Genomic DNA, 24,995 nt, shown 5'->3' on the forward strand with positions numbered 1-24,995 from the left:
TGGGGACGTTGGACCAACGACAGCAGAGCGACTGGGTGAGTGCTTTACCAAATCTTCTGCAAGCATACAATAACAGTGTCCATAGCACAACGGGGTATGCCCCTACTTACCTGATGTTCGGCAGGCACGTCCGGATGCCCACTGACCTGGTCTTGGGAGTGGCTGCAGACCGGGAAGAAGTGAGTGTGACGGAGTGGGTGGGGCGCCACCACCAGCGTTTACATTTTGCATATGAGCAGGTGTCAAAGAAAATACAGACAGCGGGAGAAAGGAACAAACGGTTGTACGATCGGACTGCTCGAGATGCCCCCCTGTTACCAGGTGAGAGAGTCCTGGCGAGGGATAACCGGCGACAGGGAAAAGGAAAGCTGAGCGACCGCTGGGAGGCTATCCCGTATGTGATCTGTAAGCAGCAGAGGCCGGGACAACCAGTGTATACCATCCGGCCCGAGGGAAAACCTGGCCCCGAACGGGTGGTACACCGAAACATGCTTCGCCCCTGTCCGAACTACCCCGAGGCTGTGAAGGAAGGGCCCATGGAACCAGTACCGGCGGCCCCCTGGACGGAGGGATGGGCTGTGGTACCGGGTCGGCCTGTGGTGGCGCTGCCTCCAGCTGCCCAGATACAACCAGCGCTGGCACCCGAACCGGCTGAACCTCCAGCTGCCCAGATGCAGCCAGAGCTGGCACCCGAACCGGCTGAACCTCCAGCTGCCCAGATGCAGCCAGAGCTAGCACCCGAGCCGGCTGAACCTCTAGCTGCCCAGATGCGACCAGGGGTAGCACCCGAGCCCGTTGAACCCGATTCACCCGTGAGACGCTCCCAACGGGAGAACCGAGGACGCCCCCCGGCCCGGTACGGTGAGTGGACGACACCGAGGCATTCTAGGGACTAGAATGCATTGGCGGGGGAGGATGTCACAGGAGTGACGATCTTTTGGGCGGAACCAAAAGTTGGGAAAGTTTGGTTCCGCCCGGATGTTTCCGCCCGGACCGGGAAGAGAAAACACCGGACATCCGGTAGCACCGCGAGGGCTGTAATCAGCCAAACTACGGACAGCTGCGGGAAATTAACAAGAACGCCGGGTGATTGGACGAAGGCAACACCCGGGCGAATACTTAAGAGCAGCTTAAATCACAGTTTGTGTTGTTGTTATGACCAGTGTTGGTGTGTGCTGTAGCGCTGAGTTAAACTCACCGGGTACGCCAGTTGGATTATTGGACTCTCTCTCTCTCTTTGTGCATTGTGGGATTTCGGCGGAGGCAGATATTGAAGACCTTACGGGTTGGAAAGTAAGTGGAGACCGACTTTGTATAAACGAAGTGAAGGAAGAAGGAACGTGCTATTGTGAGTACCCATCTGTGTAGCTGGAGTTATCACAGGAGAAGTTAACCTAAGGAAGCGCGAGATAACAGAAGCACCGCAGTTGTGAGTAAACGAACTCATTCATTGAATATACCTTGCATGTATTTTACCTGGATATCTTTTAAGTGCTTTCCAGCGAGAGTGAGTGGCCCCGCCCCTGAGTCAGCGTGGTGGGTGAGCCACAGGATCTCTGTGTGAGACAGCCGCAGCGACGGAAACCAACTGCTAGGCCGTGTTACCATCTCCACATTCTTGCCCAGAGCGAGGCGAAGGAAGACGGGCGTCTATTGTGTGCACTGAGCGTGGTGGGTGAGTCTTGGATGTAGAAATTTCACTTTGAAGTGGTGCTGTGTATATTGCAGTGAGATTGCTGTGTCGTGTCAGACGTACCCCGCCTCCAGTCACTCGCTAGGGGCGCTGAAGAGGAAGACGGATCCTAGAATAACCCTGTGTATGATTATGCTGTGAGTGTGTTTCAGCATTGGAAATTACGGAGTAGTTCCTGAAGTATTTTCGTAGCCAGACGCTTGGCGGACTTGTGTTAGGAGTGGCGTTGAAGACCTGTACGGCTGACGGTGTGAGTATTACCAGTTACATTGCTACTTTACCTGTGTGCTGTCTATCACCACAGAGTCAGAGGCGAAGGAGATCCGCTGCCCCGAGGTCTCTACAAAGGGGCGCCCCGGTCCGGTTGTCGATTGCCAACGGGCGTCGAGGAAAGGGCAGCGCTCGACCCGGGTGTGACGGCGTGACATTTCCGCCCCTCTGTTGAAATCAACGAGTCAGCCGAGAGGGTTTGGTCCCCGGCGCTATCTTGGAAACCACTGCCGGTCGATGCAGTACGCCTAGTCGTTATCGTGAGTCCGCTACCCTGAGAGAATATAACATAACCTGTTCAGTCTGTCCATTAACAGGGAAGAAAGCTGTCGTCTGTGGAGGAAGAGAGAGAGAAACAGTGTGAGCTCTAAGGAGACCCGTTGTGAAGGAGAACTATACGTACCAGAAGCTGTAATCAGCGACGAGGTGAGAAAACTATCTGAGAACGATTCACTGTGCCTTTGTGTCCCAGCTGTAGTCTGTGGAGGAAGAGAGAGAGAAACAGTGTGAGCTCTAAGGAGACCCGTTGTGAAGGAGAACCACACGTACCAGAAGCTGTACTCAGCGACGAGGTGAGAGAACTAACTGTGAACGATTCACTGTGCCTTTGTGTCCCAGCTGTCGTCTGTGGAGGAAGAGAGAGAGAAACAGTGTGAGTACTAAAGTGACGAGTCGAGGAGGAAGATTCATACTTACCCGGCAGCTGTAGTCGGTGGAGACCCTCGTGAGGACGATCCGCTGTGTCTTCGTGCCCTAGTGGTAGCCTGTAGAGAGGAAGAGAAACAGGAAAGGAGAGTGAGTCGACAACTAAGGAGCTGCGTGGGAAGACGGCGGAGTGCCGCGAACTACACGCAGGTACACGGACAGGAAACAGTACATGCCCATATTCATTGTGATTTTATTCTGCCTCCAGGAAGGAAGAGGAGCGCGCCACGGGCAGAGGGAACCAGAGGCGGGAGCCCGTTCCCCGACGAAAACCCCCCCCCCCCGGAGGACAGATCCTGATCTTAGTTTTAAACCCCCTTTCCCCAAGTCCCCATATATTTTAAATATTTAAATCAATAAAGAATATTTTTATACTTACTTGTATTCGTTGTTGTCTGGTCATTGGGTTGGTTTTGGGGACCTCCTCGAGGTGGAAGTTAGAAGGGGCGTGGCTTGACCCTTAGCGGCCAGCCCCTGGCTTGTGACAGATTTTGGCGTAGTCGGCAGGGTTCCACCTCGAGTTGAGTAACCAGACTAGCCCAATGACCGACAACGCGGGACCCGCAGCCCAACCCCGTGCGGTGCCTGTCTTTATGGGCAGCCCTTGGGTCCAAAAGTATGGAGGGACAGAGTCAGGGGTGCAACTTACAGAATGGAAAGCTCAGTTGGAGTATCTGGCCGACCTGCAGGGCCTTAGTGTAGCCCAGCGGCTCCAGTTCGTACTGAACTCCCTAGAGGGAGAAGCGCGGCGAGAAGTACAGGCCGCCCCTGAAGCTGTCCGAACCAGCGCCCAAACTATATTCCAGTTTCTCACCGAGCAATATGGTGATCACACCCCCGTAGCCGTCCTCCGTTCCCAATTCTTTAATAGTAAGCAAGGCCCCCGACAACCCATTAGAGCTTTTGCCCTGAGACTGCGAGAGCAGTTCACCCGGTTACAGACCCGCCGTGATCATGGATTGGGGGATGGAGAGACCTTGCTGCGCGACCAATTCCTTTTGGGGATGAAAGAGGGCCCCGTGAGACAGAGTCTGAGGGTACAGTTTCGGAGAGACCCCGGCCTCACATTTGAAGATCTAAGGAAGGAGGCGCTAGCGTTGGAGGGCGACGAGGTTGAGGTGAGTGAGACTCCAGTGTGTGCGGCTGTGAATGAAAGCGTGCCGCCACCACCTGAGCGCACGGATTGGAAACAGACTCTGAAGGCGGAACTCTTGAAAGACGTCCGGGAACAAATGTCAGAAATGTCTAAGACCCTCCTGGGAGAGCTGCGCCAAAGTAGGGCGCGGGAGGAACCAAGGCCGGCACCCCGAGAGCGAGTGTACTCGGAGAGGAGCCGAGAGCCGCCGGGACGACCAAACCGTTATAATCGGCCCCGGTTCGAATGGGATGACCAGGGGCGACCGATTTGCAACCGTTGTGGTGAGTCAGGACATATCAGCCGTCAGTGTGGGCCCCGCAGGGCATCTGAAGGGGGTTTTTAGGACGACCGGCCACAGTGGGTCGTGTGGCCGGGGCCCCTCGAGAAGACCCGGGAAGAAGGGATAGTTCAAGGCAACAGATGATCGGGCACAGCCCGGTGGCAGAGGTGAAAGTGTGTGGCAAGTGGATCCAGTGCCTGGTAGATACGGGCTCACAGGTAACGATGTTTGCAGAAAGCCTCTCCAAGGAGATATTCGGACGGGGAGGAACACAAGGAGCGGAGGCCCCCTGGCTGACGTTGAAGGGCGCTAATGGCCTGGAAATCCCCTACATTGGCTATCGCCTGACGGATCTGGAAGTACATGGAGTCGTTGTCCCCCAAAAAGGGGTGATTATCGTCGAAGATAAGTGTCTGGGTACCCACCGAGCCCTATTGGGCATGAATGTCCTCTCCGAGTGCTGGGAAGAGATATTCCAGGCTAGGCCTGGTCCAAGGATCTCACCTGCTGAGAGGCCCAAGTGGGAGCGCGTAGTGGCTGACTGCCGCCGGGTCCAAATGAACCAGGTGCGTAGAGATCGGGAGGAAGTGGGGAGAGTAACATGTCGTTTTGCTTTGTCTATTCCCCCTAGGAGTGAGGCTATCGTGTGGGCAAGAGTGCCCCTTCGGGAAGCGAACCCAGAGGAGTGGGTATTGGTCGAACCACATACGGACTGCCCGCAGGTGGAGGTAGCACGGGGACTAGCGGCGATCAGCCGGGGGAGGATTCCTGTGAGGGTGCGAAATGAACACCCCTACGCAGTACAGCTATACCGACATCAACGACTGGCTCGGCTAACGATGGTCACGCCCCACCAGGTGAGGGAGGAAAGGGACGTCAGCTTTCGTCAGGTGTGCCCCACTGTGATTGAGGTGGCCCTGACTCAAATGGATGCCCCCTCGAATAATCTCGGAAGAAGTGTGCCAAACCACCTAGCGGGTGAGTCATTACAAGGGGACGATTTGGGACAGGTACAGGCACAGAAATTGCAGGCGCTCCTCCGGAAGTGGCAACATGTGTTTGCAAGGCACGATGAAGACAACGGATGCACCGGGGTGGTGGAGCACCACATCCCCACTGGGGACGCAGGGCCAAGTAGGGAGAGATACCGACCCATCCCACCCACTTTGTATGCGGAGGTACGCACGCTCCTGCAGGGCCTGTTGGGCAGGGGCATCGTCAGGGAGAGTAGTAGCCCCTGGGCGGCCCCCATCGTGCTCGTACAGAAGAAGACGGGAGCCTGGAGGTTCTGTGTAGACTATCGTAAGCTGAACCTGGTGACAAAGAAGGACGCATTCCCCCTACCACGAATTGAAGACTCCCTTGCTAGTCTCACGCAGTCAGCCTGGTACTCGACCTTAGATCTGGCCAGCGGGTATTGGCAGGTGCAGGTGGCCGAGGCAGACAGGGAGAAGACTGCCTTCACGACCCCGTTCGGACTATTTGAATGGGACCGGATGCCTTTCGGGCTCTGCAACGCTCCGGCCACGTTCCAACGCTTGATGCAACGCTGCCTTGGAGGTCAGTTGATGGAGTCAGTATTGGTATATTTGGATGATGTGATTGTGTATTCCCCAGATTTCGACTCACACCTCCGACACCTAGAGGAAGTCTTTCGAGCCATGGAGAGATATGGGCTGAAGCTACAGCCGGACAAATGCCATCTGCTGCGGCGAGAAGTGAGGTTCCTGGGACATGTGGTAAGCGCAGCAGGTGTGGCCGTGGACCCCGAGAAGGTCTCTGCGGTAAAGGATTGGGCCGCACCGAAGACTGTAAGGCAAGTACGATCCTTTCTGGGGTTCGTGGGGTATTATCGGAGATTTATTAAAGACTTCTCGAAGATCGCCAAGCCCCTTAACCAATTGCTGGTTGGCACGGGCCGAAGCCGGGGCCGTGGGTCACCCTCTATTAACTGGGATAAGGATTGTGAGTTGGCTTTTCAGAGGCTGAAGCAGGAATTGCTACAGGCCCCCATCTTGGCGTATGCCGACTTTTCTAAACCTTTTGTCTTGTATACAGACGCGAGCAACCTGGGACTGGGAGCAGTACTGGCCCAACGGCAAGAAGGAACAGAGCGGGTAATCGCTTATGCGAGCCGAAGCCTCCACCCGGCAGAGAGGAATGATGCCAACTACAGCTCCTTCAAACTGGAACTACTGGCCCTAAAGTGGGCCTTGAGCGAGAAGTTCAAAGACTATCTTTGGGGAGCCAAGGTAACGATCATTACAGATAACAACCCTCTGGTGCACTTACAGACGGCGAAGTTGGGGGCCGTGGAACAGCGGTGGGTGGCTCAGCTGGCTAACTTCGATTATCAACTGCAGTATCGGCCCGGGCGAGAGCATACGAACGCAGATGTTCTCTCGAGACTACCAGAGGGAAAGAGCCCCAGACGCCGGGGGTATTGGAAGGAAGATAGCCAGGAGGAAGGCTACATGATCGGGGCCGTGGAGGCGCCAGGAGGCCAGCGGGAGGCCGTGCCAGAAAACTGGGGGTGGGACCCCCGCCGCTGGATAGAGAGGCAGGCCCAGGACCGGGACGTGTGCCAGGTGAAAATGTGGGTAGAGCAGAGGAAACGGCCAACGTCGGCGGAAAGATTGGCCCAGACGGAGACTGGGAGAAGATTACTGGGGCAGTGGGAAAAGTTGGAGCTGCAGGAAGGGGTGCTTTGCAGGAAGACCCGCGACCCGAAGTCGGGTGAGGAAGTGAGCCAGATCGTGGTACCCGCCGACCAGGTGAACGCATTAGTCACAGCCTATCATGACCAGTTGGGACACCAGGGACAGGAGAGGACCGTATCCCTACTACGGAGATTCTTTTACTGGCCTGGGCTGGAGGCGTCTGTGCATGACTCAATTCAGGCCTGCCCCCGGTGCACACTGTTTAAATCTAGACGAGAAGCCCGAGCGCCGATGGTACCCATCCATGCAAAGGCCCCCCTCCACATAATGGCAATGGATTTCCTGACGCTGGGCCGCCCCCAGGACCGCTATCAGAACATCCTGGTAATCACAGACCTGTTTACTAAGTACGCCTGGGCGGTCCCGACACTTGATCAGACGGCCAACACCACCGCCACAGCTCTATGGCGAAATGTGTTCCAGACATTTGGATGTCCCGAGTTTCTGCACTCCGACCAAGGGGCCAATTTCGAATCAAAAGTAATCCGTGAGTTGTGCCAGTTGTATGGATGCACTAAAACCCATACGACATCATATCATCCCCAGGGAAATGGGAGCTGTGAGAGGTTTAATCAGACCCTATTGGGACTACTGGGGACGTTGGACCAACGACAGCAGAGCGACTGGGTGAGTGCTTTACCAAATCTTCTGCAAGCATACAATAACAGTGTCCATAGCACAACGGGGTATGCCCCTACTTACCTGATGTTCGGCAGGCACGTCCGGATACCCACTGACCTGGTCTTGGGAGTGGCTGCAGACCGAGAAGAAGTGAGTGTGACGGAGTGGGTGGGGCGCCACCACCAGCGTTTACATTTTGCATATGAGCAGGTGTCAAAGAAAATACAGACAGCGGGAGAAAGGAACAAACGGTTGTACGATCGGACTGCTCGAGATGCCCCCCTGTTACCAGGTGAGAGAGTCCTGGCGAGGGATAACCGGCGACAGGGAAAAGGAAAGCTGAGCGACCGCTGGGAGGCTATCCCGTATGTGATCTGTAAGCAGCAGAGGCCGGGACAACCAGTGTATACCATCCGGCCCGAGGGAAAACCTGGCCCCGAACGGGTGGTACACCGAAACATGCTTCGCCCCTGTCCGAACTACCCCGAGGCTGTGAAGGAAGGGCCCATGGAACCAGTACCGGCGGCCCCCTGGATGGAGGGATGGGCTGTGATACCGGGTCGGCCTGTGGTGGCGCTGCCTCCAGCTGCCCAGATACAACCAGCGCTGGCACCCGAACCGGCTGAACCTCCAGCTGCCCAGATGCAGCCAGAGCTGGCACCCGAACCGGCTGAACCTCCAGCTGCCCAGATGCAGCCAGAGCTAGCACCCGAGCCGGCTGAACCTCTAGCTGCCCAGATGCGACCAGGGGTAGCACCCGAGCCCGTTGAACCCGATTCACCCGTGAGACGCTCCCAACGGGAGAACCGAGGACGCCCCCCGGCCCGGTACGGTGAGTGGACGACACCGAGGCATTCTAGGGACTAGAATGCATTGGCGGGGGAGGATGTCACAGGAGTGACGATCTTTTGGGCGGAACCAAAAGTTGGGAAAGTTTGGTTCCGCCCGGATGTTTCCGCCCGGACCGGGAAGAGAAAACACCGGACATCCGGTAGCACCGCGAGGGCTGTAATCAGCCAAACTACGGACAGCTGCGGGAAATTAACAAGAACGCCGGGTGATTGGACGAAGGCAACACCCGGGCGAATACTTAAGAGCAGCTTAAATCACAGTTTGTGTTGTTGTTATGACCAGTGTTGGTGTGTGCTGTAGCGCTGAGTTAAACTCACCGGGTACGCCAGTTGGATTATTGGACTCTCTCTCTCTCTTTGTGCATCGTGGGATTTCGGCGGAGGCAGATATTGAAGACCTTACGGGTTGGAAAGTAAGTGGAGACCGACTTTGTATAAACGAAGTGAAGGAAGAAGGAACGTGCTATTGTGAGTACCCATCTGTGTAGCTGGAATTATCACAGGAGAAGTTAACCTAAGGAAGCGCGAGATAACAGAAGCACCGCAGTTGTGAGTAAACGAACTCATTCATTGAATATACCTTGCATGTATTTTACCTGGATATCTTTTAAGTGCTTTCCAGCGAGAGTGAGTGGCCCCGCCCCTGAGTCAGCGTGGTGGGTGAGCCACAGGATCTCTGTGTGAGACAGCCGCAGCGACGGAAACCAACTGCTAGGCCGTGTTACCATCTCCACATTCTTGCCCAGAGCGAGGCGAAGGAAGACGGGCGTCTATTGTGTGCACTGAGCGTGGTGGGTGAGTCTTGGATGTAGAAATTTCACTTTGAAGTGGTGCTGTGTATATTGCAGTGAGATTGCTGTGTCGTGTCAGACGTACCCCGCCTCCAGTCACTCGCTAGGGGCGCTGAAGAGGAAGACGGATCCTAGAATAACCCTGTGTATGATTATGCTGTGAGTGTGTTTCAGCATTGGAAATTACGGAGTAGTTCCTGAAGTATTTTCGTAGCCAGACGCTTGGCGGACTTGTGTTAGGAGTGGCGGTGAAGACCTGTACGGCTGACGGTGTGAGTATTACCAGTTACATTGCTACTTTACCTGTGTGCTGTCTATCACCACAGAGTCAGAGGCGAAGGAGATCCGCTGCCCCGAGGTCTCTACAAAGGGGCGCCCCGGTCCGGTTGTCGATTGCCAACGGGCGTCGAGGAAAGGGCAGCGCTCGACCCGGGTGTGACGGCGTGACATTTCCGCCCCTCTGTTGAAATCAACGAGTCAGCCGAGAGGGTTTGGTCCCCGGCGCTATCTTGGAAACCACTGCCGGTCGATGCAGTACGCCTAGTCGTTATCGTGAGTCCGCTACCCTGAGAGAATATAACATAACCTGTTCAGTCTGTCCATTAACAGGGAAGAAAGCTGTCGTCTGTGGAGGAAGAGAGAGAGAAACAGTGTGAGCTCTAAGGAGACCCGTTGTGAAGGAGAACTATACGTACCAGAAGCTGTAATCAGCGACGAGGTGAGAAACCTAACTGAGAACGATCCACTGTGCCTTTGGGTCCCAGCTGTCGTCTGTGGAGGAAGAGAGAGAGAAACAGTGTGAGCTCTAAGGAGACCCGTTGTGAAGGAGAACCACACGTACCAGAAGCTGTACTCAGCGACGAGGTGAGAGAACTAACTGTGAACGATTCACTGTGCCTTTGTGTCCCAGCTGTCGTCTGTGGAGGAAGAGAGAGAGAAACAGTGTGAGTACTAAAGTGACGAGTCGAGGAGGAAGATTCATACTTACCCGGCAGCTGTAGTCGGTAGAGACCCTCGTGAGGACGATCCGCTGTGTCTTCGTGCCCTAGTGGTAGCCTGTAGAGAGGAAGAGAAACAGGAAAGGAGAGTGAGTCGACAACTAAGGAGCTGCGTGGGAAGACGGCGGAGTGCCGCGAACTACACGCAGGTACACGGACAGGAAACAGTACATGCCCATATTCATTGTGATTTTATTCTGCCTCCAGGAAGGAAGAGGAGCGCGCCATGGGCAGAGGGAGCCAGAGGCGGGAGCCCGTTCCCCGACGAAAAACCCCCCCCCCTGGAGGACAGATCCTGATCTTAGTTTTAAACCCCCTTTCCCCAAGTCCCCATATATTTTAAATATTTAAATCAATAAAGAATATTTTTATACTTACTTGTATTCGTTGTTGTCTGGTCATTGGGTTGGTTTTGGGGACCTCCTCGAGGTGGAAGTTAGAAGGGGCGTGGCTTGACCCTTAGCGGCCAGCCCCTGGCTTGTGACAGATTTTGGCGTAGTCGGCAGGGTTCCACCTCGAGTTGAGTAACCAGACTAGCCCAATGACCGACAACGCGGGACCCGCAGCCCAACCCCGTGCGGTGCCTGTCTTTATGGGCAGCCCTTGGGTCCAAAAGTATGGAGGGACGGAGTCAGGGGTGCGACTTACAGAATGGAAAGCTCAGTTGGAGTATCTGGCCGACCTGCAGGGCCTTAGTGTAGCCCAGCGGCTCCAGTTCGTACTGAACTCCCTAGAGGGAGAAGCGCGGCGGGAAGTACAGGCCGCCCCTGAAGCTGTCCGAACCAGCGCCCAAACTATATTCCAGTTTCTCACCGAGCAATATGGTGATCACACCCCCGTAGCCGTCCTCCGTTCCCAATTCTTTAATAGTAAGCAAGGCCCCCGACAACCCATTAGAGCTTTTGCCCTGAGACTGCGAGAGCAGTTCACCCGGTTACAGACCCGCCGTGATCATGGATTGGGGGATGGAGAGACCTTGCTGCGCGACCAATTCCTTTTGGGGATGAAAGAGGGCCCCGTGAGACAGAGTCTGAGGGTACAGTTTCGGAGAGACCCCGGCCTCACATTTGAAGATCTAAGGAAGGAGGCGCTAGCGTTGGAGGGCGACGAGGTTGAGGTGAGTGAGACTCCAGTGTGTGCGGCTGTGAATGAAAGCGTGCCGCCACCACCTGAGCGCACGGATTGGAAACAGACTCTGAAGGCGGAACTCTTGAAAGACGTCCGGGAACAAATGTCAGAAATGTCTAAGACCCTCCTGGGAGAGCTGCGCCAAAGTAGGGCGCGGGAGGAACCAAGGCCGGCACCCCGAGAGCGAGTGTACTCGGAGAGGAGCCGAGAGCCGCCGGGACGACCAAACCGTTATAATCGGCCCCGGTTCGAATGGGATGACCAGGGGCGACCGATTTGCAACCGTTGTGGTGAGTCAGGACATATCAGCCGTCAGTGTGGGCCCCGCAGGGCATCTGAAGGGGGTTTTTAGGACGACCGGCCACAGTGGGTCGTGTGGCCGGGGCCCCTCGAGAAGACCCGGGAAGAAGGGATAGTTCAAGGCAACAGATGATCGGGCACAGCCCGGTGGCAGAGGTGAAAGTGTGTGGCAAGTGGATCCAGTGCCTGGTAGATACGGGCTCACAGGTAACGATGTTTGCAGAAAGGCTCTCCAAGGAGATATTCGGACGGGGAGGAACACAAGGAGCGGAGGCCCCCTGGCTGACGTTGAAGGGCGCTAATGGCCTGGAAATCCCCTACATTGGCTATCGCCTGACGGATCTGGAAGTACATGGAGTCGTTGTCCCCCAAAAAGGGGTGATTATCGTCGAAGATAAGTGTCTGGGTACCCACCGAGCCCTATTGGGCATGAATGTCCTCTCCGAGTGCTGGGAAGAGATATTCCAGGCTAGGCCTGGTCCAAGGATCTCACCTGCTGAGAGGCCCAAGTGGGAGCGCGTAGTGGCTGACTGCCGCCGGGTCCAAATGAACCAGGTGCGTAGAGATCGGGAGGAAGTGGGGAGAGTAACATGTCGTTTTGCTTTGTCTATTCCCCCTAGGAGTGAGGCTATCGTGTGGGCAAGAGTGCCCCTTCGGGAAGCGAACCCAGAGGAGTGAGTATTGGTCGAACCACATACGGACTGCCCGCAGGTGGAGGTAGCACGGGGACTAGCGGCGATCCGCCGGGGGAGGATTCCTGTGAGGGTGCGAAATGAACACCCCTACGCAGTACAGCTATACCGACATCAACGACTGGCTCGGCTAACGATGGTCACCCCCCACCAGGTGAGGGAGGAAAGGGACGTCAGCTTTCGTCAGGTGTGCCCCACTGTGATTGAGGTGGCCCTGACTCAAATGGATGCCCCCTCGAATAATCTCGGAAGAAGTGTGCCAAACCACCTAGCGGGTGAGTCATTACAAGGGGACGATTTGGGACAGGTACAGGCACAGAAATTGCAGGCGCTCCTCCGGAAGTGGCAACATGTGTTTGCAAGGCACGATGAAGACTACGGATGCACCGGGGTGGTGGAGCACCACATCCCCACTGGGGACGCAGGGCCAAGTAGGGAGAGATACCGACCCATCCCACCCACTTTGTATGCGGAGGTACGCACGCTCCTGCAGGGCCTGTTGGGCAGGGGCATCGTCAGGGAGAGTAGTAGCCCCTGGGCGGCCCCCATCGTGCTCGTACAGAAGAAGACGGGAGCCTGGAGGTTCTGTGTAGACTATCGTAAGCTGAACCTGGTGACAAAGAAGGACGCATTCCCCCTACCACGAATTGAAGACTCCCTTGCTAGTCTCACGCAGTCAGCCTGGTACTCGACCTTAGATCTGGCCAGCGGGTATTGGCAGGTGCAGGTGGCCGAGGCAGACAGGGAGAAGACTGCCTTCACGACCCCGTTCGGACTATTTGAATGGGACCGGATGCCTTTCGGGCTCTGCAACGCTCCGGCCACGTTCCAACGCTTGATGCAACGCTGCCTTGGAGGTCAGTTGATGGAGTCAGTATTGGTATATTTGGATGATGTGATTGTGTATTCCCCAGATTTCGACTCACACCTCCGACACCTAGAGGAAGTCTTTCGAGCCATGGAGAGATATGGGCTGAAGCTACAGCCGGACAAATGCCATCTGCTGCGGCGAGAAGTGAGGTTCCTGGGACATGTGGTAAGCGCAGCAGGGGTGGCCGTGGACCCCGAGAAGGTCTCTGCGGTAAAGGATTGGGCCGCACCGAAGACTGTAAGGCAAGTACGATCCTTTCTGGGGTTCGTGGGGTATTATCGGAGATTTATTAAAGACTTCTCGAAGATCGCCAAGCCCCTTAACCAATTGCTGGTTGGCACGGGCCGAAGCCGGGGCCGTGGGTCACCCTCTATTAACTGGGATAAGGATTGTGAGTTGGCTTTTCAGAGGCTGAAGCAGGAATTGCTACAGGCCCCCATCTTGGCGTATGCCGACTTTTCTAAACCTTTTGTCTTGTATACAGACGCGAGCAACCTGGGACTGGGAGCAGTACTGGCCCAACGGCAAGAAGGAACAGAGCGGGTAATCGCTTATGCGAGCCGAAGCCTCCACCCGGCAGAGAGGAATGATGCCAACTACAGCTCCTTCAAACTGGAACTACTGGCCCTAAAGTGGGCCTTGAGCGAGAAGTTCAAAGACTATCTTTGGGGAGCCAAGGTAACGATCATTACAGATAACAACCCTCTGGTGCACTTACAGACGGCGAAGTTGGGGGCCGTGGAACAGCGGTGGGTGGCTCAGCTGGCTAACTTCGATTATCAATTGCAGTATCGGCCCGGGCGAGAGCATACGAACGCAGATGTTCTCTCGAGACTACCAGAGGGAAAGAGCCCCAGAAGCCGGGGGTATTGGAAGGAAGATAGCCAGGAGGAAGGCTACATGATCGGGGCCGTGGAGGCGCCAGGAGGCCAGCGGGAGGCCGTGCCAGGAAACTGGGGGTGGGACCCCCGCCGCTGGATAGAGAGGCAGGCCCAGGACCGGGACGTGTGCCAGGTGAAAATGTGGGTAGAGCAGAGGAAACGGCCAACGTCGGCGGAAAGATTGGCCCAGACGGAGACTGGGAGAAGATTACTGGGGCAGTGGGAAAAGTTGGAGCTGCAGGAAGGGGTGCTTTGCAGGAAGACCCGCGACCCGAAGTCGGGTGAGGAAGTGAGCCAGATCGTGGTACCCGCCGACCAGGTGAACGCATTAGTCACAGCCTATCATGACCAGTTGGGACACCAGGGACAGGAGAGGACCGTATCCCTACTACGGAGATTCTTTTACTGGCCTGGGCTGGAGGCGTCTGTGCATGACTCAATTCAGGCCTGCCCCCGGTGCACACTGTTTAAATCTAGACGAGAAGCCCGAGCGCCGATGGTACCCATCCATGCAAAGGCCCCCCTCCACATAATGGCAATGGATTTCCTGACGCTGGGCCGCCCCCAGGACCGCTATCAGAACATCCTGGTAATCACAGACCTGTTTACTAAGTACGCCTGGGCGGTCCCGACACTTGATCAGACGGCCAACACCACCGCCACAGCTCTATGGCGAAATGTGTTCCAGACATTTGGATGTCCCGAGTTTCTGCACTCCGACCAAGGGGCCAATTTCGAATCAAAAGTAATCCGTGAGTTGTGCCAGTTGTATGGATGCACTAAAACCCATACGACATCATATCATCCCCAGGGAAATGGGAGCTGTGAGAGGTTTAATCAGACCCTATTGGGACTACTGGGGACGTTGGACCAACGACAGCAGAGCGACTGGGTGAGTGCTTTACCAAATCTTCTGCAAGCATACAATAACAGTGTCCATAGCACAACGGGGTATGCCCCTACTTACCTGATGTTCGGCAGGCACGTCCGGATGCCCACTGACCTGGTCTTGGGAGTGGCTGCAGACCGGGAAGAAGTGAGTGTGACGGAGTGGGTGGGGCGCCACCACCAGCGTTTACATTTTGCATATGAGCAGGTGTCAAAGAAAATACAGACAGCGGGAGAAAGGAACAAACGGTTGTACGATCGGACTGCTCGAGATGCCCCCCTGTTACCAGGTGAGAGAGTCCTGGCGAGGGATAACCGGCGACAGGGAAAAGGAAAGCTGAGCGACCGCTGGGAGGCTATCCCGTATGTGATCTGTAAGCAGCAGAGGCCGGGACAACCAGTGTATACCATCCGGCCCGAGGGAAAACCTGGCCCCGAACGGGTGGTACACCGAAACATGCTTCGCCCCTGTCCGAACTACCCCGAGGCTGTGAAGGAAGGGCCCATGGAACCAGTACCGGCGGCCCCCTGGACGGAGGGATGGGCTGTGGTACCGGGTCGGCCTGTGGTGGCGCTGCCTCCAGCTGCCCAGATACAACCAGCGCTGGCACCCGAACCGGCTGAACCTCCAGCTGCCCAGATGCAGCCAGAGCTGGCACCCGAACCGGCTGAACCTCCAGCTGCCCAGATGCAGCCAGAGCTAGCACCCGAGCCGGCTGAACCTCTAGCTGCCCAGATGCGACCAGGGGTAGCACCCGAGCCCGTTGAACCCGATTCACCCGTGAGACGCTCCCAACGGGAGAACCGAGGACGCCCCCCGGCCCGGTACGGTGAGTGGACGACACCGAGGCATTCTAGGGACTAGAATGCATTGGCGGGGGAGGATGTCACAGGAGTGACGATCTTTTGGGCGGAACCAAAAGTTGGGAAAGTTTGGTTCCGCCCGGATGTTTCCGCCCGGACCGGGAAGAGAAAACACCGGACATCCGGTAGCACCGCGAGGGCTGTAATCAGCCAAACTACGGACAGCTGCGGGAAATTAACAAGAACGCCGGGTGATTGGACGAAGGCAACACCCGGGCGAATACTTAAGAGCAGCTTAAATCACAGTTTGTGTTGTTGTTATGACCAGTGTTGGTGTGTGCTGTAGCGCTGAGTTAAACTCACCGGGTACGCCAGTTGGATTATTGGACTCTCTCTCTCTCTTTGTGCATCGTGGGATTTCGGCGGAGGCAGATATTGAAGACCTTACGGGTTGGAAAGTAAGTGGAGACCGACTTTGTATAAACGAAGTGAAGGAAGAAGGAACGTGCTATTGTGAGTACCCATCTGTGTAGCTGGAATTATCACAGGAGAAGTTAACCTAAGGAAGCGCGAGATAACAGAAGCACCGCAGTTGTGAGTAAACGAACTCATTCATTGAATATACCTTGCATGTATTTTACCTGGATATCTTTTAAGTGCTTTCCAGCGAGAGTGAGTGGCCCCGCCCCTGAGTCAGCGTGGTGGGTGAGCCACAGGATCTCTGTGTGAGACAGCCGCAGCGACGGAAACCAACTGCTAGGCCGTGTTACCATCTCCACATTCTTGCCCAGAGCGAGGCGAAGGAAGACGGGCGTCTATTGTGTGCACTGAGCGTGGTGGGTGAGTCTTGGATGTAGAAATTTCACTTTGAAGTGGTGCTGTGTATATTGCAGTGAGATTGCTGTGTCGTGTCAGACGTACCCCGCCTCCAGTCACTCGCTAGGGGCGCTGAAGAGGAAGACGGATCCTAGAATAACCCTGTGTATGATTATGCTGTGAGTGTGTTTCAGCATTGGAAATTACGGAGTAGTTCCTGAAGTATTTTCGTAGCCAGACGCTTGGCGGACTTGTGTTAGGAGTGGCGGTGAAGACCTGTACGGCTGACGGTGTGAGTATTACCAGTTACATTGCTACTTTACCTGTGTGCTGTCTATCACCACAGAGTCAGAGGCGAAGGAGATCCGCTGCCCCGAGGTCTCTACAAAGGGGCGCCCCGGTCCGGTTGTCGATTGCCAACGGGCGTCGAGGAAAGGGCAGCGCTCGACCCGGGTGTGACGGCGTGACATTTCCGCCCCTCTGTTGAAATCAACGAGTCAGCCGAGAGGGTTTGGTCCCCGGCGCTATCTTGGAAACCACTGCCGGTCGATGCAGTACGCCTAGTCGTTATCGTGAGTCCGCTACCTTGAGAGAATATAACATAACCTGTTCAGTCTGTCCATTAACAGGGAAGAAAGCTGTCGTCTGTGGAGGAAGAGAGAGAGAAACAGTGTGAGCTCTAAGGAGACCCGTTGCGAAGGAGAACCATACGTACCAGAAGCTGTAATCAGCGACGAGGTGAGAAACCTAACTGAGAACGATCCACTGTGCCTTTGGGTCCCAGCTGTCGTCTGTGGAGGAAGAGAGAGAGAAACAGTGTGAGCTCTAAGGAGACCCGTTGTGTAGGAGAACCACACGTACCAGAAGCTGTACTCAGCGACGAGGTGAGAGAACTAACTGTGAACGATTCACTGTGCCTTTGTGTCCCAGCTGTCGTCTGTGGAGGAAGAGAGAGAGAAACAGTGTGAGTACTAAAGTGACGAGTCGAGGAGGAAGATTCATACTTACCCGGCAGCTGTAGTCGGTAGAGACCCTCGTGAGGACGATCCGCTGTGTCTTCGTGCCCTAGTGGTAGCCTGTAGAGAGGAAGAGAAACAGGAAAGGAGAGTGAGTCGACAACTAAGGAGCTGCGTGGGAAGACGGCGGAGTGCCGCGAACTACACGCAGGTACACGGACAGGAAACAGTACATGCCCATATTCATTGTGATTTTATTCTGCCTCCAGGAAGGAAGAGGAGCGCGCCACGGGCAGAGGGAACCAGAGGCGGGAGCCCGTTCCCCGACGAAACCCCCCCCCCTGGAGGACAGATCCTGATCTTAGTTTTAAACCCCCTTTCCCCAAGTCCCCATATATTTTAAATATTTAAATCAATAAAGAATATTTTTATACTTACTTGTATTCGTTGTTGTCTGGTCATTGGGTTGGTTTTGGGGACCTCCTCGAGGTGGAAGTTAGAAGGGGCGTGGCTTGACCCTTAGCGGCCAGCCCCTGGCTTGTGACAAGTACTATACAAAATGTGCCAATTATTTGCACTTTTTTGTGCAATGTTCACAGTCAAACTATTAACATTTGGATCTTGCAATGTTAAACTGCATTAAACTGTCTCCGCTGTTATGACTTACACTGAAAAAAATTATTCATTGAATTCAATAAATCCCTTCGAGGCAAGTGGCTGCAATCAATCCACCCAAGCTACATTCAAACAAAAAGATCAGTAAAGTAAAATAAAATATAAAACTTTTGTTTAAATATACATTGAATGGATTGATGGAAACCACTTACCTTTAAAAATTGTTTAAATTCAATGAATCATTTTTTTCAGTGTACAGTGATACTTACCATCTGTTATGCAGAGGATCTTCACATAGTAGGTACCATTCACCACAAAAGGAGACTCGCGGTCTGGCACGGTGTGGAGAGTAATCTCAGCTGTGTCTTTATCAACAGAAACCCAGTTATCAGGATCATATCCCTTTGCATATCTAAAAAAAAGAGACCATTGGATAACTGCATTTATTAAACATTTGGAAACTTTTTAAAGATTTACTTCTAAATACTTTGCATTAAGTACAGTCAGCACAGTTTGCATTTGAACCTCTGACATCATTTTAACAAGCAAACAAAAGTCCTCTCACTTGACTTTTTCTGCTGTCTTTCCCGTGTCTTCATCTATTGCAGTGTATGTGGCAATCATTCCTGGAATTGAATTGTTTTGGATGTCTTCTGACACAGATACAAACTTGACCGTTGGATCAAACTTTGGTCCATCTCGCTTGTTTTCCACATTGATCTTTAGTAAGTACAACTTTTGCTCAGATGCACTTAAGCTCTCAGGACCTGCTGATTTGGCTGCACTTCTAAGAGGTGCACCCGGAGGAGCTTTGTTTGCAACCGCCAAGCTCAGGTTCAGATTAGATACAGACTCAAAGTCAACAGCCTGGGGGAGAGAACAAAATGCACTTTAATTAGGGACATTTTGACTATTACAAAAATTAATTATATAAAAATGAATATACAATTTTGTATGATGATGTAGGTCTTTATAATTGTGTGCAATGGTAATAACACGAGATGGTGACTTTTATTATGGCATGCTACTTTTTGAATTGAAAATATAGTGAAAATATAATTTTTAATTATTATATATTTTTATTAAAGATTCATTAAAGTCTGACATACCACATATCCGAAAAAAGTGAGTACAAATAGAAAAGTTACTCCTGAACCTTCTGTAATTGTGTACAAAACAGAACCTAACCTTGTTCAAGAACACCACTCCCATATTTGTCCTGTGATCAGTTTCAACTGAGAAATGTCCGTCTTCATTCCCCGAGACTATTTGAAACACAGCCAACCAGTTGTCTGTCCTTTTTTCATCTACATCAAGTGCCTGGATTTTCAACACCTCCATATGTGCCACATTCTCATCAATACTTGCTGAAAACTTAAAATGGGGAAAACGAAAATCACACTTTACACTGCTTAGTCTTTTTGAACAACTATCAGAAGATCAGAAATACTACTTTTATCTCAATGTAAAACACAATTTAAGAGGAATATGATGGAAACTGCACTCAAAATGGAATCTGGACTCAAAAACATGCCAATGCTTTCAGTACCTCATTGTTCTCCAAGGTAGGAAAATTGTCATTGATGTCCAGGATGTCTATAAACACAGTAGTTGTGTCAACATTTCCTTCAGCACTTCCATACATGTCAGCAGCGTGCAGTGTAAGCATATACGAGTCCTGTTCCTGAGAGTGGAAAACATTGGTAACCTTGATGCATGCAGAAATTGCAGGATATCAATGAGGTCTTCTGAAGTTACATATGTACACTACCATTTAAATGTAAAAAAAAAAAAAAATTAATTATTTTTATTTTTCCATGTTTAATAATACTAGCCTCTATAGCTCTGGTGCATATTGCATTTTTTCCCCAGAATTGCACTTAGGGTGAAATAATTCATATTTTTAATGTATTTGTTCATAAATGTATGATAAACACAAATGAAAAGTTAGATTTTAATATATAAACCATATTTCATAAAAATGTGTATAAATATGTCCCAGCAAGAAGTTTCTTTTGTTTCCACTAGGTGTCAGTAAACCTATTCTTGAGAGTGAGAGCTTTTATTTGACATATGGTGAGTTTGTGAGAATATAAAATTTTATGAACATTATGCAAATAATTTTCAGAAGGGGGTGGTTGAAGACTTCTTATTAACCTTATTATGTTCGGTTATAAAACATTTTACATTTATGCATTCAGTAAAAGCCTTTTTCCAGCTTTTATCCAAAGGTACTATTGGCCACTTTCTTCATTGTTTGAAGAAATCCCTTTCAAAAACATTTTTCATAAAATATTTTATTTTGTATTACAATGTACAGTATATAGCCTACATTTTTATCAGTATGTCCAACGCTATCTCATGAGAAATCGTACATATTTTACGGGTTGGCTAATTTTTATTAATTCATACGACCACATTCATAAGTTTTTGTACGATTTGCCTTGACCCCCTGAGTTCAAACCCATGAACTTTTGCAATGCTAATGTTGCAATGCTCCACCAATGAGCTATACAGGAGCAGATAATAAATACAAAATTGATGGGACTGTTAAAAAAGCTAATCATATATGTCTAGTTTTCGGCTTCGCACCTTATAAATTGTTCTTATTAAATGTAATGGTGCAACACCCGCTCATACATGGTATACGGGGTGGCCGAGATTAAAAAGATAGCAAATTCTTAAAATATGTGTGTAAAATAACACAAATTTATTCCCCAATAAATCTAAACTATATAAGATATATTTGATCAGCATCCAAGAATTTCCATAAATGTACTCTGCTTCTTGAAGTCTCACTGTGGGATGCTTTTTAAAAACAGTATTGAATGAGTTCCCATCTATTCTGGGCCCTTATTGGCCATTTTCTTCATTATTTGCATGAAATCCATTTCAACAACATTTTTAATAAAACATTTTGTGGTAACACTTTACTTAAAGGGGTGTTCATAAGACTGTCATGACACGTGATCATTATGAACATGAAGGAGATTTTATGCACATTTATGACAACTGTCATTAAGTGTCATTCAATGATGTCATTTTAATGCAAAGATGACATTGTTTAAGTTGACATTGTATGACAACTTGACATAAACCAATACATCAAAACTTCTCATAAATCTGTCATAAACATGACATAGTAGAAAAATTATCTAACTTAAAAAACTACCTAGCTTTATGGGTTAACATTACATTACATTTTCATTTAAGTGTCAGTAGTTTTAATACTATGTCAAATCATTTTAAATACCTTAACAAAATGCAACAGACACGTCAAAATATTATACTTCACTTTATCTATATTTTAACTTTATTATACTTTAACTTAAATCTAAACTTAAGAGACTTAAACAAACAGACCCAGTTCCTGCAGCTGTGAAGGTCATCACACCACTGATCAACTGACCGTCCTTCAACGAGATGCCCAACCAATGCCTGACCAGTGACCACCGGCAGAACCAGTTTAATTCACATACCACGATAGTATTTATATATATAAATATATATATGTATCTCTCTCAGGGGTTTTCTCCTCCTAGGAGTTTTCCCCCTGGACTAGCCAGGAGGGTTTTTCTCCAAGGGGTTTTTTCATCCCCTGGAAAGTCCCCTGGAGAGTTGTCATAAATGTGCATAGAATCTCCTTCATGTTTTCAAGATCATAAACACATTTTAGCCAAGTCACCCAAAACTTTTGAATGGTATGCATGTTAGACAAGAACAAAAACACAAGGACACTTTCCAAATATAATTAGAAGTAAATACCTCTCTGTCAAGCGTTGGGTCCTTCACAAAGATCGTTCCATTGTCTTTATCAATGCCAAAGTAAAGCTTGCCTTTGTTTGGCTCTTGTTTGACTAACGTGTAAGCTATTTTACTGTTTAGTGTGCCTGGCTGATCTTCATCTTTGGCTACAACCTGCATTACAAAGGTTCCTAGAAATCAGGACATAGAAATTACAAAAATAATCTTAGATCAGCAATGAAAGACATTTAATAAATGTCTCCAGGTATATCATTTAAAACCCAGTCAGTAAAAGCCCAACTAAATTCATTTTATTTGTGATTTACTGATAAAATCACCCTACATAATGTAAAGAACATTCTGAAAACCTTGATGTCTATAATATTTACTGAGTAAGGCCACGTCAAATCAATTTGACATTAAAATGAAACTCATTATCAGATTATGGGGCAGTTTCCCGGACCAGGATTAGCTTAATCCAGGACTAGGCCTTAGTTTAATTAGGAAATATAACTAGTTTTAACAAACATGCCTTACTAAAACATTGCCTGTGTGCATTTTGAGGTAAAACAAAGGGCACTGATGTATTTTAAGATATGTAAGTGCAAGTTGTTTTCCATTTGGAGAGCTCTTAAAAGTGTTTAAGTCTAGGACTAGTCTAATCCCTGTCCAGGAAACCGCCCCTATGAGTCTTTAGCCTGGATTTCACAGACTGGGTCACATTCATAAAATATGATAAAATAGTTTTGGCACATCAGTCTCACCAGCTGGGCTTCCCTCGTAAACGCGGCCTCGTTCTGACTTGATGAATTTTGGTAGGTTATCATTCTGGTCCTCCACTGTGACATTTATTTTAATATTGCCTTCTGCTATGCTGTTATTACTGAACCATGCAATTGCCCTAAGCTACAAAAAACATATAAAAATAAAATTATATTTTTGAAAATAGTAGAATATTTGCTTGGCAAGCACAGCTCATCTTTTTAAAGCCAATATAGGTGTTGTTAAATTACTGCTAAGCTCCTGTCATGTTTGCAGGTAGCAGAGGATGGGGCGGGGCTTAATAGAAGGCATTTGATTGGACAAAAACATACAGTTCGCGATCAGTCATCAGTAAATTGGATTTCATTAAATCTTTAAAGATATTACTCGTTTGTTGTGGAAAGTATGTGCTTTTTTTCTTTTTTTAAATTTGTGTAATATGTTTTACTCACTGTGTAGATCTCTCTCTCCTCACGATCTAGAGGCCGTGTAAGGCGAACCATCCCTTTTTGCTCATCTATTACAAACAGGCCAATCGGGGGCTCATCAGCTCCTGGCCCCTTAAGAGTGTAGTACAGTGGCTCGCTCATGTCTGATCGAATCTATGAAAGGTAGCATTGCTGTAATACTGCGTTTTTAGACAACATGTGTATAAAATGTAGAAAAAAGAAATTGAATGACTGATATCTCCAAACTGATACTTTAAAATACTAAAGCCAGTATTGTGATATAGGTACATGCAGTTGTGGGGTGTTGCCTTACCTTGGCAACATAGGGATCATGAGTATAGTCCACATTTTCTGTGACTTTTCTAGAAGGTATTACCCACTCTCTTTTGTGTCGTTTCTTGTTTGATAGTATGCGACAGTCTCCAGTGCTCTGGATCAAACAAAATAAAGAGTAAAATGAAGAGTAACAGTAACACATGCACACATATTTGTACAGCTATCTTTGTGATGACACTTAATACAATCCCCACCCCTTTATCCTAACCCCAACCATCACAACTAAGTCCTAACCCCTACCATAACCCTACCTCTAAACCCAAGTCTTTACCCTCAAACATTTTTCATTATTTCATTACACTGTACAAATTGTTTTAGGGATCCATTTAAACTTGATTTAATAAACTTATTTTTACATAAAAACCACAAGGTAATTTAAATGTTACAACATGAGCATATTTTAACCTGAAATTGTTATATTTGAATATTTTTTAGATTTGTCAAGTATTTAATTAAAATGATTTGCTTTGACACGAATATTTGTATGAATTATTTGTCTTTGTCACAAACGGTGTTATTGCTTATGGCACAGTTGCAGAGTGCATTTGCATTAATTGAACATTTCTGGCTAACTTTTCTTATTTTTATAATTTTTAAAGATTTGCCTTGTCAACAACCTACTGTGTTTATTAAAGCCTGTCAAAAACTGTACACAAATATTTAAAAGTGATTTTTTTTACCGTAAAGTGGCGCACAAAAATACAAAACACTATACTATACAAATAAATCTGATCTGTATTATTATTATTAAGTACTGTAAATGTGAAAACCTTCCACAATCTATCAGTGTAAATATTTAGTCTTTTCAAAAAGTCCTACCAAAACTCTCCTTACATTATAAACACTACAAACACAATATACAAACACGTTATTGCAAGAATATGGTTTATGCGTGTTGCCTTTTCATCATCTATTTCTACATACCTGTGCAGAAAGGAACAGCAAGAAGATCAGACACAGCAAAGAGTAAAGCATATTTTAGGCCATCTGAAACAAATCCTCGTGAAACTGTTATCATCAAAACATACTAAACTGTGCAACTGCAAGAGTTTTTGACTCAAATCATCTTTGACTCCACCCAAAAATAAGGTGGCTCAATATTACATTAGGTATGTTGCATGCTCCTGTATAGATCAGTGGTAGTGCATCGCCTTAGCAGGGGGAAAGGTCATAGGTTTGAACCCAGGAACACACGTACTGATAAAACAAAAAGTGTCTGCCTAATGGATAAATGTAATGTGTGTGTATGAATAAGAAGTAAAGTACAGCTTAAACTGGTTAAATCTATCCATTTCTCTCAAACTAAAATAAAGACAGGTGAAATATAAATATCCCAAATACTGTAAAAATACATTTAAACAGTATTGCTTATTGGTATGTAGGCTAATTATCCATGTGAAATAAATTAATTTGAAATAAAAATAGCTTAGAAATATAAAATGAAAAAAAAAGGATTTCGTTATTAATTTGATTCTATTGATTCCTATCACATGTCACGTTCGTTCCTGTAGATCAAGTGAGGAAGGGTTTGATTCTCAGGAAAAACATAAACTGAACTCTAAATACATTGTAAATTATATATCCCTGCAACAATATTTTGAACTGGAGAAGACACTTGAGCGTTATAATTTATATAGAAGATTTCATCGGACGCACGCGCAACTGCGCGGCCGCGGTTGCATGGCC

The 24,995-nt window shown here is 49.5% G+C and overlaps 1 protein-coding gene across 1 annotated transcript in view; it reads right to left on the reverse strand.

Annotated features, from left to right (window-relative positions):
* dsg2.2 (desmoglein 2, tandem duplicate 2) overlaps positions 1 to 24,437 on the reverse strand; it is a 40,212-nt gene extending 15,775 nt beyond the window's left edge. The window contains exons 1-9 of the mRNA XM_055187290.2: positions 24,234 to 24,437; positions 23,287 to 23,403; positions 22,977 to 23,126; positions 22,527 to 22,668; positions 21,784 to 21,953; positions 19,568 to 19,702; positions 19,207 to 19,392; positions 18,584 to 18,885; positions 18,288 to 18,430 (exon numbers count right to left, since the gene is read on the reverse strand). Of these exons, the coding sequence (XP_055043265.2) occupies positions 18,288 to 18,430; positions 18,584 to 18,885; positions 19,207 to 19,392; positions 19,568 to 19,702; positions 21,784 to 21,953; positions 22,527 to 22,668; positions 22,977 to 23,126; positions 23,287 to 23,403; positions 24,234 to 24,284 (1,396 nt within the window). The 5' untranslated portion in view covers positions 24,285 to 24,437. The remainder of the gene's footprint in view (positions 1 to 18,287; positions 18,431 to 18,583; positions 18,886 to 19,206; positions 19,393 to 19,567; positions 19,703 to 21,783; positions 21,954 to 22,526; positions 22,669 to 22,976; positions 23,127 to 23,286; positions 23,404 to 24,233) is intronic.
* Between the last annotated feature and the right edge of the window lie 558 nt (positions 24,438 to 24,995).

This window comes from Misgurnus anguillicaudatus, chromosome 18 (genome assembly GCF_027580225.2).
Source record: "Misgurnus anguillicaudatus chromosome 18, ASM2758022v2, whole genome shotgun sequence".
Classification (NCBI taxonomy): Eukaryota; Metazoa; Chordata; class Actinopteri; order Cypriniformes; family Cobitidae; genus Misgurnus; species Misgurnus anguillicaudatus.